Raw genomic sequence first — 13291 nt, forward strand, 5'->3', positions numbered from 1 at the left:
AATGCCTATATAAACGATTCAATTCGATTTGGTGAACTGGTTCAAAAAGATTTGGTTACATCGAGTGATTCGTTCGTGAACCGGATATCATACACTGCTTTGTTTTGAACTCTCTCTCACAACAGACACATAAGAGAAGACAATGCTGAATAAAGTAATAGTTTTTGCTATTTTCAGGCCAAAATGTATTTTCGATGCTTCAAAAAATTCTCTCTGACCCTCTGATGTCACATGGACTACTTTGATGATGTTTTTCTTACCTTTCTGCACATGGACAGTATACCGTACACTCAGCTAGACTAAATCTAAAATATCTTAAACTGTGTTCACAAGATAAATGGAGGTTTTACTGGTTTGGAACGACATGAGGGTGAGTTATTAATGACATAATTTTGATTTTTGGGTGAACTATCCCTTTAAGGGGCGGGTCCTCTTATGGAATCGGCCACTCTTATTATTGGCTAATGTCTTTGTCATAATGTCAGAATCAATGCCCCCTTGCTATTGCATGCAGTGTTTTGACAACATGATCAAAATTAAAAAGGTAATTTCAAGATAAAACATTATGAAATCATTTACTTAATATTTGTGCAGTCTGCAGTCAGATCTAGTATCACTTCATCTTTCAACAAATGTTTCTTTCCAAAGATGCAATATCACATAAAACATTTGCGAATAAAGCACTCTTTCCATCGAGCAAGTCAAGGAGAACAAATTGTCACTTCTTGCCAAAAAAATACAAGTTTAGAAACACTCAGTATTTTGTATTTAGGTTAGTAACCGAATTAAGCACTTTTCAAGGCAATAGGCATTTTTTTAATTTACTGTAAATATAATATTTATTGGTAAATAGTAAATACATTCGTAAGTTAGTACTTAAATACATTACATATTCTGGGGAAATGTTTTCACCCCTTTTCTAAATCAATCGGAACACCCTTTCAAAATACTTCAAGGTTTTTATTTTTCATTTATGTTCCATATTAAAAACAGCATCACTAACAGTCAATTCTCGTTGCTGCATGATGATTTTTGTGCCATATATAATAGGCAGACAAGTACAACACCCGGTACACAAACCTCACTAGTGCTCCAGGAGGTGGTATCAGATCTTTGGCAACCCTGGATATGTGCATTGAAATAGGTGTTAGCTAACACCGATGACGGAGCACTGTGCTGGGAACAAGGGTTGGTTCAGGGGCGGCCATGAAGGGGTTTCTGCAAGCTGGGCATCCAGACGTTTGTACTGCTTTTTGGACATGCGTTTTCCTCTGAGGTTGCGAAGGCGGTTCAAGGCACCTCGGTCAATAAGAATCTGTGAAGAGAAATATATTTGCAGCATGTTTCCAAAGCCATGTGGTAATATGTGTATGTGTCTTTACCTCAAGCATGTAGCATATGAAGAAGTTGAGTGCAGCCACAGCCACCAGCAGTAGTTTATAGTTCATATCGTTGATGTCATAGAGTTTCAGCACTTGATGGATGATGGTGTGATTGAACAGAACCAGCCAGCTCATAAGTGAAAAGAAAACCAGCAGTACACCTACAAACAAAACTAAGGAAAAAAAAAAAACGGCCACAATGAGCACTTTCTTGAAAAATCACTATGATTATAAAATGGTTATCAGGACTGAGAGATGAAAATTATAACAAGAGGAAATATAAAAAGGTGAAACACATTTACAGTACATCTAAATGGTAATTGGTCAACATAAATGGAACTCAAACCCCAAACTGGCACTATAAACTGCTCAAATCATCTGGATTCAGTCAGAAACATCTTTTTTCAAACAAACGGTATCATTTGTTTACGCCATTATTTTATGTTGCTTCATAAAAGCCTATTTATAACAAAAGATTTGTGATAAATAGGTTTTTGGTGAATTGATGCATTTTCTGTAAAACAAGCTCATGTGTTAAACAGGTCTAACTGTACGCAACAAAGTCAAAGTTTCAGTTCTCACAATTGTAACAGAGTGGTTTTTTGTAAGGATATCCTTTGGTTATCACAATAGACATGATGATATACTGGAATCCCGATAAGGCAAATATGCTCGTGTTCTCCATGTTGGGCAAGTTCGCAGCCCCCGTCACAGTGGAATTTAGAGGCACATACCTGAAAACGGTCACAGAGTTATAAAACAACAGTTAAATGAAGCTTCACAGATTTTTTTTTTTTTTATGTTACCCGAAATCTAGGTGTTAGTTGCTTACCAGTCTTGTGACACAGTGATAAGCAGAGCAGACACCTGGGCTAGGATCAGCAGCACAGTGTGCAGCAGTAAACTAGACAGGACTGGGAGAGACAGAAGACTGGCAGCGGGTCGCTGGGGATGGAGCTCATCGCTGGGACCTCCCCGTCCCATCACTATAGCCAAAACGGTCACCAAAAATAAATCAAAGAAGAGGAACTGCAAGTCTCCCAAGTTTGTTTTCTCCTACGATAGACCAAATAAACCACGTAATTAAATCATTGTATATTTGTACATTGATTTTAGCGTATAAATGGATCGGCGAACACTCACAGTGTAGAGAATAAGTACAGAGGCAAACTGGATCAGACTGTACAAAGCCATGTACTTGAAAAGACTGAATGATGTCACCAGTGAACACCTGCCTTCCCTGTTTACATTTTCATTTCAAACAAAGCAGACATTAGATTTTGTTGTATAATAATAATAGTAATAATCATCTCCATCGTAAGTTAATTATTATTATTATTATTATTATTATAAATAAATATAAATACTCATATAAACATACAATGATATTATTATTCAAATGTAAGTCAAGAATACAATATCTTATTAAAAGACTACTATTAATCATTAAAAGTAAAAATTATTATCAAAAATAAAAACATCATCATCATCAATGCATATAAATGGCCAATATATATTGATATTATATCTTAGTAATAACTTCGATCAAGAATACAATGTCCAATTAAATACATTTTTATTAGTATTGTTGTTTATTAAACTAATCATCATCATCATGATCATCATTATTATTAATAAAAATAGTAACAATAATAATAATTGTTGTTGTAATAAATTATTCACAATAATAATAATATTCACAAACATAACAACAGTTTATTAAATGCAATTAAGAACACATTTTAATAAATAAAAATTATATATATATATATATATATATATATATATATAGATTCAATTATATATTGATAAAATACAGATACTGATCCTATTAAAATACTTTAAGCCAAAAATTATATTTATTATTCAATTTCTGCATAAAATCCATGCATAAGAATGGTAAAAGTGTGTTATTTACTTGATGAGTAGAGGCACGCAGCTAATGTTGTTAGACTTGGATGTGAAAGGAGACGCCACGGAGGCCTCAGCCTCAGACAACGACACACCGACATCAGCAGCCCTCAGTGCTCCACAGTCATTGGCACCATCACCACACATGCCCACCCTGTAACTGCACACGGGTCGGGAGATATGGCCGTTATATTCAGTGTTACAAAGCCCTGCTAACAAATTCACTGGTTATGCATTAATGATAATTTATCAATTTACATTTCAAGCAACTGTACAAAGCCACAAATACTGGACTCACTTGAGTTTCTGCAGTGCTTTTACCAGCTGGGTTTTCTGTTCTGGGGTCATGCGGGCGTACACTGTTCCTCTCATCAGAATCTGGAACGCAAAGACAATGAGCACTGCCAATCTCCAGAAAATGCATTGGTGTCCACCAGTCTAAAATTGGAATGGATCAATACTCCTAAAACTTAATCTAAGTCACCTTGGGCAGATATTCAGGAAAATGATCACAAAGTGCTGCAAAGGACATCCCATTTATAGCCAAATGATAGCCAGCACCGTTCTGATAGAGACCCTTGTGGTACAAGAAGAAGATATATTAAGCTCTTTGCTGTTCTGAATTTATAAAAAGACATTATTATGTGATATGTCAATGGTAAAATCTGTAAAGCAAACCTGTGCTGGAATATCAATAGTCTCCTGAGTATTATCAGTGGCTGCTGCTGCACCATCTCCTTGATGAAACTGCAGTGAGGCCATTGAACTGGCAGTAGGGGGCGATGCATGAACAAAAATAACCTTCTCATGTGACAGCACCATTCCACACGCACGTGCTACATTCACAGCAGTGAGAATATTGTCACCTGATAAGAGCAGAAAAACAGCATGGCAAATCATTTTCAATTGGAGACACAGAGAGGCCAACGAATACAATAATTTGAACTTTAGTGACAATATAACTCTAGGGCAGAAGCAATTCATGGTTATAAATTTACACTGTAAGCTTTTTTAGATGATTTTTACAGGTTACTTTTGGACATACCTGTAACCATAACAGGCCGTATTTGTGCCAGTTTAAGAGTGCGAATAACTTCTGCACTCTCTGGCTTCAGCTGGTTCTTCATTACTAACAGACCCAGGAAGTTCATGTCTTTCTCCACCTCCACCCTACAAACAAACATTTACTGTGACCATGAGGCAGCAGGCATGCATCAGTCTGTTTTTAAACATCTATTTATTATATACAAAATAAGTTAAATACACACATTTTCTAAAGTTTGGGGTCAGTATGATTTTTTTTAAACAAAATGAATACATTTATTCAACAAATAATGTATTAAAATTTAAATATTATGTTAAGTAATAATAATGTTAAATTGCCTGGGGTCAGTACAATTAAACAAATTAATAATTTTATTCAGCAAAGATGTATTAAATGTAAAAAATAAAATGACAGCAATAAAATGTATAATGTTAATTGTTTTTTAACTATTTATTTATAATACAAAAAGTATAATGATTTCCTCAAAAATATTAAGCAGCAAAACGGTTTTCTACATTAATGACACTGATAATAAGAAATGTTTCTTTGATCACCAAGTTAGCATTTCTGATGAATCATGTGACACAAAATACATTAAAAGAGAAAATATTTAAATACTACTATTTAAATACTAATTAAAGAACTATTTAAATAATAATAACAATATTTCACAATGTTTTCACTGTATTTGAGTTCAAACAAATACAGACTTGGTGAGCATAACAGGTGTTTTTCAAAAACATTAATAAATCTTAGCAACCCTCAATCTTTGAATGTTATTGTTTATGAAACGAAACAGCTGACCTTTCAACAGTGCTTAGGTCGGTCTCCTTAGTGAGGTGCTTGTAGGCAAATCCAAGGACCCTGAAGCCCTGGCTGGCATACTCCCGGAGAATGGGTGAAAAATGAGAAGGCACTGTCACAAGGAGAGCACAAAGACAGAACAAAACTGAGTGCAAAAATAAATGGGCAGTGATCCATATACTCCTGCTTGTTCTTCTCAAGGTGACATAAAAACCAGGACAAGTTTTAAGAGTCAGGTCCTCACAATTTTCTCTACGGCAGAAGCTGGCAACCATTTCAGGTGCTCCTTTAAGGAATGCAACAGGAGAAGCTCCACCTGGACCAACGGTCACCACACTCATCCTTTGCAAAGAAGAGGAAAACGGGAATCGCCGTACGATTGCCACTGGCTGACTGACTGACTGAAAAACACATAAGAGGACAGGAAAATCAGGATTGAAACATTATACTTATCCAGTATCTGGGATGAAGATAGTTGAACCAAAAATTAATCCACATGCCGTTCCAAACCTAAAAAAAAACAGAAGTCCAAACAGCACTTAACACCATTGACTTTGAATGGTATTTATTTTTAATTTTTTTTCAAAATATCTTATTTTGTGTTTCCCAGAAGAGGTGAAGGCAGTCATGTTTGGATGAACTAAAAAAAAAAAAAAGCTATCCATTCAATTCACAATCAAGACCCAAATGTTCAAGTCATTTCTGTGAGCTTCTGTTGACCATTATCTAGTTCTGTATATGAATCATCTTACATTTCCTTGCGATGGGAGCTCAGATGCAGGAGGTCTCATCACTGCTAGCACTCTGTGTTTGCCAAATTCAGAGTCAAGTCCCATCTCATTCTCTGGCTCTGTCAGTTCCTGTCATTTGCATGCAAGATGACATCAAAGTTGCCATAAAACCAATTAAACAAAACGCAGATTCATATATCTGTCATATGTAAAAGACTTAAGATATACAGATACAAATAACTGAAATCATTTACGATCCAAAATGTTGTCCCAAACCTGTTGAACCTTATTTGTTCAGTAGAACCCAAAAGGAGAAGTTACCTTTATTTTAGTTTTTTGTCACTTTTGAAATTTGACAGCCCTTGGTCACTGTTCACTTTCAATGTATTGAAAAGAGCTACTGCTAGTGCTACGTATCTCATTCTGTACAGTCAGATACCATTGATGTCCACTGTACAGACAAAAAATATATTTTTATGTTCCACAGAAAATATGAAGTCATACAGATTTGGAAGGACATGACAGTGAATAGATAAGGAAATAATGTAAATTTCTGGCTATTAACTATCTCTTTAGGAATATGAAACATTGGCGAAAAACCAGTCATTACCCATCCGGTGGATTCTATCATTTTGAGCTCTAGTGGGTCTCCGAGTGCTTGACCCCCCAGCAAAGCCAAAGAATGGCAGGAGGCAAGTGCAGAGAGCATGAGTCCAGGAGAGAAAGAGCGAGGGTCAGGGACCAGCTCACTAAATCCTGCTCCACTCACTTCCATCACGCCCCATACGTCCAGACCCTCCTCTGTAAGAGTACCAGTCTGAAACGATCACAGCATTCAGTCAGTTTTTACAAGCAATATATAGAACTTTGCCATCTTTGTCACAACTGTTTAACTGAACCAAAAGAAAATTTCCTTACTGTCTTAACTTTAAAATGTGTTAAGAACACTGTAAGATCAACAGTAATGATAAACAAATTCTTTGAGCAGTTCACACAATGTATATATATACACACACACACACACACACACACACACACACACAGTGTGGTGAGGATGTTTGACTGCGGTACATAGAGGGGGTTCTCATTCACTTGACAGGATGTTGATATTTAGCAAGACAGCAGCAGAGATGATAAGCAAATGAAAGGCAGAGATCTTAACAGTCATGGCTAAAACTCTCTTGCACAATGCAGCCCTCTAACAAACTCTTTTCCTTCACTTTGAAACCACATGATGCTTGCAAGAATGCAATAATATTGTCAAGAATGAAGGGATCAATTCAGAGTAAGCTAAATCGGTAAAAAGCATTTGCTCTCACTATATCCTAAGTGTCATAAAATCTCTCTTTTTTGTTGTAAAAAAAAAAAAAATATATATATATCTAAAAAAAACATTTTTTAAATTAAATGTAATTACATTTTATTTTATCAAATTTACTGAGTATAGATTACAAAATAAAAGCTAGTTATTAAAATATACATATGCAAAGCAATCCAAGGTTAACAATCTAGTAGTCAATAAACCCATCCATGTTAACTAGATTGTGTGTAAAAGGAAGTGACATGGGGAGTTGTCACAAACTGACAGTGAAGGAAATAAGCTGACTATTGGTCATGCCCAGGGCACTGATGATGTAAACGTTATACAAATAGACGTCTGCACTGAGTAATAAAACAAAGTTTATTTTAACAGCTTGAAGCTTAGGCTTTTAATAGCCAAATATAAGATTTAAGCAAAGGCTTAATATTAATATGCCTGAGTTGAACCATCCCTCCACAAGATCTGAATCATCAGCACAGCATTTTTAATTTAGCAATAAAGATCATTCCAACAAAGGATCTCTCAAAACTTTATTCTCTCACCTTATCAAAACAGAAAAGTGATGTCTTGCCACAGATATTAATACGAGGTGGGCTGATGCAGAACACCCCATGACGCTTCAGCCGATTCTGGGCATAGATAGTGGCTGTAGTTATAGCAGCAGGAAGAGCAGGTGGGACTATTATTGTCACAATATCCAGAGACCGGATGACTAGCTCTTGCCAGGTTGTCTGATGACAGAAGAAGTGGATTCACAGCCAAATTAAAAAATCTTGAGGTGTAATTACTTTAATTAACAGTTGTAATTAACAGTTTTTGTTTCAGATGAAAGCATCTAAATCCAAATTGCTATAGTGAAAGAAACCTTGACTAACAATAAAGGGAAGTAAGACAGACCAGACATGAACTTAAAATTACTTACATTGCTCTTTGAAAGTATCACAATGCTATAAATCGTGCCGACCAGAGCTGAAATACAGACATTCATTATCAACCAAGGCCCATATTCTGCATTATGAGACTAACAGAAACAAATGTCATTATATCTCATACATATATGAAGCTTGCAAATAATCCAACTTACCCACAATTCCTAGAAATAGTAGGAACTTCATTGCATCCTTGTAGAAGCGGAAGTCTAATGGCTGAGGGTAAAGGATAGAACTAATAAGGTCTCCTTTGGCAGTAAAAAAGCCTGAGGAACATTAAGGAGAAAACAACAAAAGTCATTTTATGGCTTCTCGGTCTTCTACATACTGTACTGTTGTAAAGTTTGGGGTCGGTATGATTTTCAAAAGTTTTAAAAGAAGTATCTAATGCTCACCAAGGGCTGCATTCATTTGATAAAACACAGTAAAAATAGTCATATTTGGAAATATTTTAAAATGTCATTTTGTCCTGTGATGCAAAGCTGATTTTTTTTGTGTTCTTCAGTCTTCAGTGTTCATTCAAATATGCTGATTTGGTCAAGAAACATATTTTTATGTATACTAAAATCAGTAGTGTTTGTGGAAACGGTAACATATTTTTTTCAGGATCCTTTGTTAATTAGAAAGTCAACAACAACAAATTATTTATTTCTAAGTCACCTGTGCGTGTTACAACAGCAATGGCCCCAATCCCAGCAGACCCGCCTCCTTTAGCCTGGATGAGTTGTGTGCCGCAAAACAAAGTGTGTCTGCGTTGAGACTCTGGACTGTATGTGGCTTCAGACACAGACAATGGCGTCTTCATCACTGGTATGCTCTCACCTGTCAGTGAGTACAGAACAAAAAGTGAGAACAGAAGAACGGGAAAGCATCTAAAAGCATGTAGATTCACTGCAATGCACAATTTCAGAGGTGGTCTGTATTCTCTCACCAGTCAGCATGCTTTCGTTCACCATGCACTCCCCTGCCAGCAGGGCGGCATCACAGGGCAGAAGCAAACCCTCGGATGGAATCACAATACAGTCCCCTGGAACCAGCTCCTCAGAGCTCACACACTCCTCTGGAAAAACAAACAAACAATCGTAGTTACACAAAAAAACCTAATCAACATTGGAAACATTGTGGCTATTTCTGGCATTTGATAGGCAGCTTCACCTCCCGCGTCTCTGCGCACGGTCACGTTCACTATCATCCGGGCCATGCGGCGGAGAGTGGTGCTTTGCTACAGAGACAAAAAACAACCCCATACTATTTCAAGTCAAAATACATCAAAAGAGCTCTGAAGACTTGAACACGCAAATAATACCAGCATACCTTACGGATCTCATAGAGGGACACGCCAATTGAAATTAATGATATGATTAGAATACAAGCAGCATAATAATAGTATCTGTCTGACATCCACAGGATGATGCTGAACACCTGAAATATGTAGAATGGATTGAGAACCTGAAAAAAAAAAAATACAGAGCAGATTAATGTGTGAACCTTTCACAAACCATTTCATTCACAAATCCAGGGAATGATGCCGTTTAATCAACACACAGTGTTTATAAATGCAATATATTGATTTTACAGTGTTTTTAATCATTATAGAGTTTAAAAAAGTAAAGGAGAACAGGTCTACCTCCTCAAAGAGAAGTTGCAAATAAGACTTCACAGGTACATCAATAATATTGGCCCCAAAAATCTGCTTTCTGTTGAACAAAGGAAGTGTAAGCATTTAAAGCATCTAAAAAAGCAGTTATATTAGTTGCTCTTATTGGCATAAAAAATGTACAGACCTTGTGCTTTGGTCGGCTTTACTCAGTCCTTGCTGTCGGTCATGCAGGTCAGCGCAGGACCAGCCTTCATTGAGAATGCTGGAGACAGAAGATCATTTACTACCTCACCATTTCAGACATCTTCATAACCATAAAGAGAGGAAACCAACACATACATAAAGAAATATGAAACAGTACCTCGCTTTGCAAAAGGCTCCTTTTCTGGCAATCCATATGTAGCGCATGCCCTCAAACACATAGTATCTGAGCAATGTTTTCTAGATGAAAGAAAAACGAGATACGATCAAGCAGATGGACTGAAAATGCACATCACACAGTCTGTTTTGACTGCCCTTATGTTACCTTTTCACTGTGTAGCTGCACAGTGTCTCTCCATTCGTTCTCATCTGCTTCTACTACTGCAAACTCCAAACTGGAAAAGTTCAAGCGTTAAATTTTATTATTACATGTAATAACATTTTTATTAATATCCGAATTAATTCATTCAAGTATAACAATTACTACCACGACAAAAAACATTTTTACATTATATATAATTATATACAACCACTGAAATACTTTAGACTTTTTCTTGCATTACAGCAATGACAATTTAAGTGTGAAAATGCCTAATTGTCATGAAAATAGTGTCACACTAGCCGGGTTTCCATCCAAAGTTTGCACCTTTAATTTTCAGCATTTTTTTAAAAATGCAAAGAATGGGTTAACAAGTATCTAGTTCCTTTCTGAAAGAAACTTTAAAAGCACATAAATACAAAAAGGAGAAGCATGAGTAATAAATGTACTGCCGGCCTCACCTGCCTTCCTCAATCTCCTCTGTAAGCACATCTACAACAAACTCCTGTCCATATCGGTCCTGTCACAAATAAATTAAAAAATATCCCTCACTTATTATGAAAACTACTGTATATTCTTCTCCCACTTGAAAATATTGTAACAACCATTACCTAAAGTCTCAGTGAAACAAACTTTAATACCTTTAATAGTAAAACATCTGCCATTGAAATGGGGCAGGATTTGCAGCGGGCCAGGATGCCGAGGCGAGGGCGCCAGTTGAAGAGCACTAACAGCAGGCCTAAAGAACATACCGCCCCAAAACGGCACAACCACACCTTCCAGCACACCCATTTGTACCCCTGAACGTCCTGAGAAACAAATCACATGATAAAATGATCTGTTCTAGCATAACAAGAAACTGATTTGTATTATTCCAAAATAGTACCATATGTGAGACGGCAATGAGCTCCTCGGGTCTTGGATCCTTTATGAGCGGTTCTGTGTCTGGGGAGGTCGCCCCATCCAGCCCCGGACCACAGCTCCCTAAAAGACAACATCCGTGATTAGTCCTTTTGAGCAGTAGTTACTCAAGTGCACTAGGAAATTAATGCAAACACACTTTATAACCCGTGTAGTGTGCACACCCTTTTTGTAAATACAAGAATAGACTCTAGCATCAATATATGGCGTCAGTAGTGTACAACATCAGTTATAATATTGACAGCAAACACATTCATGTTGTAATTAACATGCTGGCAAATCGTCACTGTGAAATGGCTACTTGGTTTTTTAAGTTTTGAAGAAAGGTTTGTCAACAGGTTTTAAAAGGTTAAGGCTGAGAAACTTGAGAGTCTGGAGTTTTTCTTCTTTTTTTCATGTCATGTGCTTGCTTTGTGATCAGAAATGCTTAGTTTCACTCTACAAATACTAGCTTCAAACTGAAGCGAGAAACCACAAAACAACAAACTTTTAGTACAAACAACTTGATTTGTAAGCGTTCCAAGATTTAATTGCGTTTAGGTCACTATAGTGCTAACAACACTACAATATACATATTAAATTATTTATAAAGGTGAGCTGAAGGATATTCGTAAGAAATTGACTATTTCAGAAACAGAAACTTGGCAATACAATGGAAACAAAACAAAATACAGTGTTATTTAAAGAATCTTTTCTAGCAGGTTTACGATGCAGAGCTTGAAATACAGGTTCAGTCATCTCAGTAAAGCAGAGAAGACAACAAACGAGGGGGAATAACCAGCAGCAAATGTGCTAGAAACATAATACTCCTTTCAGTACATTATTTGTGCAGTCAACTGACTTTGACTCAATGTCAAACATACTCTACTGTAGTTTCAGACAGTTCTAACAATTAAAACTATTACTTTATAAAATGATATGTGCTAAACGAATATAGGTGTATTTTTCAAGAAATGCAAAATATCTTACCACCCTTTGGTCTTTTTCCTGATGCAAGTTCCTAGCAAAACTTCTAAAAAATATTAAACACAAGACTAGTCTACGACATTATTGTTCCTTTTGGCCGAAATATCCACACTAAACCTGAACGTGAGAAAGGAAATGCAAACGTTCAAGTAAACCAAAGCAGTAACGTGAAAGCTCCGCCTACATTCCTCTGTAAAGCCGGTGGTGTGCCTCCACTCTAGAATGACTCATTTCAGAGAATCGGTTCTTTTGAAGGGTTCGAATTAAAGAACCGGTTCAACTCGATTCGTTTATTTTTTATGTCTTCATTACGTAAATGCATCACAACACCGGCGAGGCTTTAAAACGTTTAAATTTAACGATATGTACACGCAAGTAGATTTTTTTATACGGTTAAATAATTTTAATAGCGTTAAATATTAGCCTAGGTGGGTTTTTTTTTTTTTGCAGCAATGGCTCACTGACTTGGACCCTAAAAATGAATTTATATTCATACTAATATACTAACATCAGTCGTAACTTTATTTTATTTTTTGGACGTTTTAATAGAATTTTTGAAGCCCACTGCGTTATGAAAATCAAACCTCTTTCGTACGCGTGTTAATTTAAAAAAAACACGTATGTTTTGTACCATTATTGCTATTCGCCTATTAAAAGTAACTTTTTGCTCCATCATGTTGACTCGACCGATCTGAGCGATTCAAACAGAACCGTAAACTCCTCGTTTGTAACACCGTTTCGATTCGCTGATCAAATATGACATCCAGTTTTATATACATATCCGGGTAAAGAAATGTACAGCTTGTAAATAGACAAATTTATGGATTAAACTGCAGTCGATAAGACCTAATGGGATGCATCTGTTCCATGCGTTCAGCTCCAGTGACATTCATCTGTTAGTCTAGACATGCACAGGCGAACTGCACTTACCCATACCTGCTGAATCCATATATGAACTATAACGTGAGTACTAAAGCCATACTTTTACTCAAGGGCCATCGTTTTCATTACACATTATCGCAGAAACTAACACTTTGTGATTCAAGTGTCATCTCTCTGAATGTGACGCCATAGTCTTTCTTCCTTTACGATCTTTTGTCATCTCACCCATTCAACAGCGCCACCTAGAGAACAACACGGGACTTTCTCCTCTAAATCTAA

At 36.5% G+C, this 13291-nt stretch overlaps 1 protein-coding gene across 3 annotated transcripts; it reads right to left on the reverse strand.

Moving 5' to 3' along the window:
• Window positions 1-939: 939 nt before the first annotated feature.
• atp13a2 (ATPase cation transporting 13A2) lies at window positions 940-13228 on the reverse strand. Of its 3 annotated transcripts, none has more exons than XM_052594849.1 (29): window positions 13067-13228; window positions 11130-11227; window positions 10885-11052; window positions 10705-10763; window positions 10250-10319; window positions 10085-10164; window positions 9908-9985; window positions 9751-9820; window positions 9438-9572; window positions 9279-9345; window positions 9055-9183; window positions 8784-8945; window positions 8279-8389; window positions 8117-8163; window positions 7737-7925; window positions 6484-6690; window positions 5895-6002; window positions 5387-5543; window positions 5143-5254; window positions 4339-4463; window positions 3972-4159; window positions 3778-3870; window positions 3592-3671; window positions 3301-3453; window positions 2526-2622; window positions 2215-2438; window positions 1965-2116; window positions 1383-1555; window positions 940-1315 (listed from the first exon to the last, which is right to left on the reverse strand). In XM_052594849.1, exons 1-29 carry the CDS (start codon window positions 13077-13079, stop codon window positions 1148-1150), a joined length of 3513 nt encoding a protein of 1170 aa, XP_052450809.1. In that variant the 5' UTR covers window positions 13080-13228; the 3' UTR covers window positions 940-1147. The 3 variants fall into 3 exon arrangements, with proteins under 3 accessions (XP_052450809.1, XP_052450808.1, XP_052450810.1); XM_052594848.1 differs by having other exon boundaries at window positions 13061-13228; XM_052594850.1 differs by lacking the exon at window positions 13067-13228 and adding an exon at window positions 12134-12467.
• Window positions 13229-13291: the final 63 nt, after the last annotated feature.

This window comes from Carassius gibelio, chromosome B23 (assembly GCF_023724105.1).
Source record: "Carassius gibelio isolate Cgi1373 ecotype wild population from Czech Republic chromosome B23, carGib1.2-hapl.c, whole genome shotgun sequence".
Classification (NCBI taxonomy): Eukaryota; Metazoa; Chordata; class Actinopteri; order Cypriniformes; family Cyprinidae; genus Carassius; species Carassius gibelio.

Bases quoted from the DNA above. Each gene is read 5' to 3' on its own strand.
- atp13a2 (XM_052594848.1), bottom strand. The intron at 8,164-8,278 runs GTAAGTTGGATT...TCTGTATTTCAG, and splicing joins ACTATTTCTAGGAATTGTGG to CTCTGGTCGGCACGATTTAT. The intron at 4,160-4,338 runs GTATGTCCAAAA...TGCTCTTATCAG, and splicing joins ACGGCCTGTTATGGTTACAG to GTGACAATATTCTCACTGCT.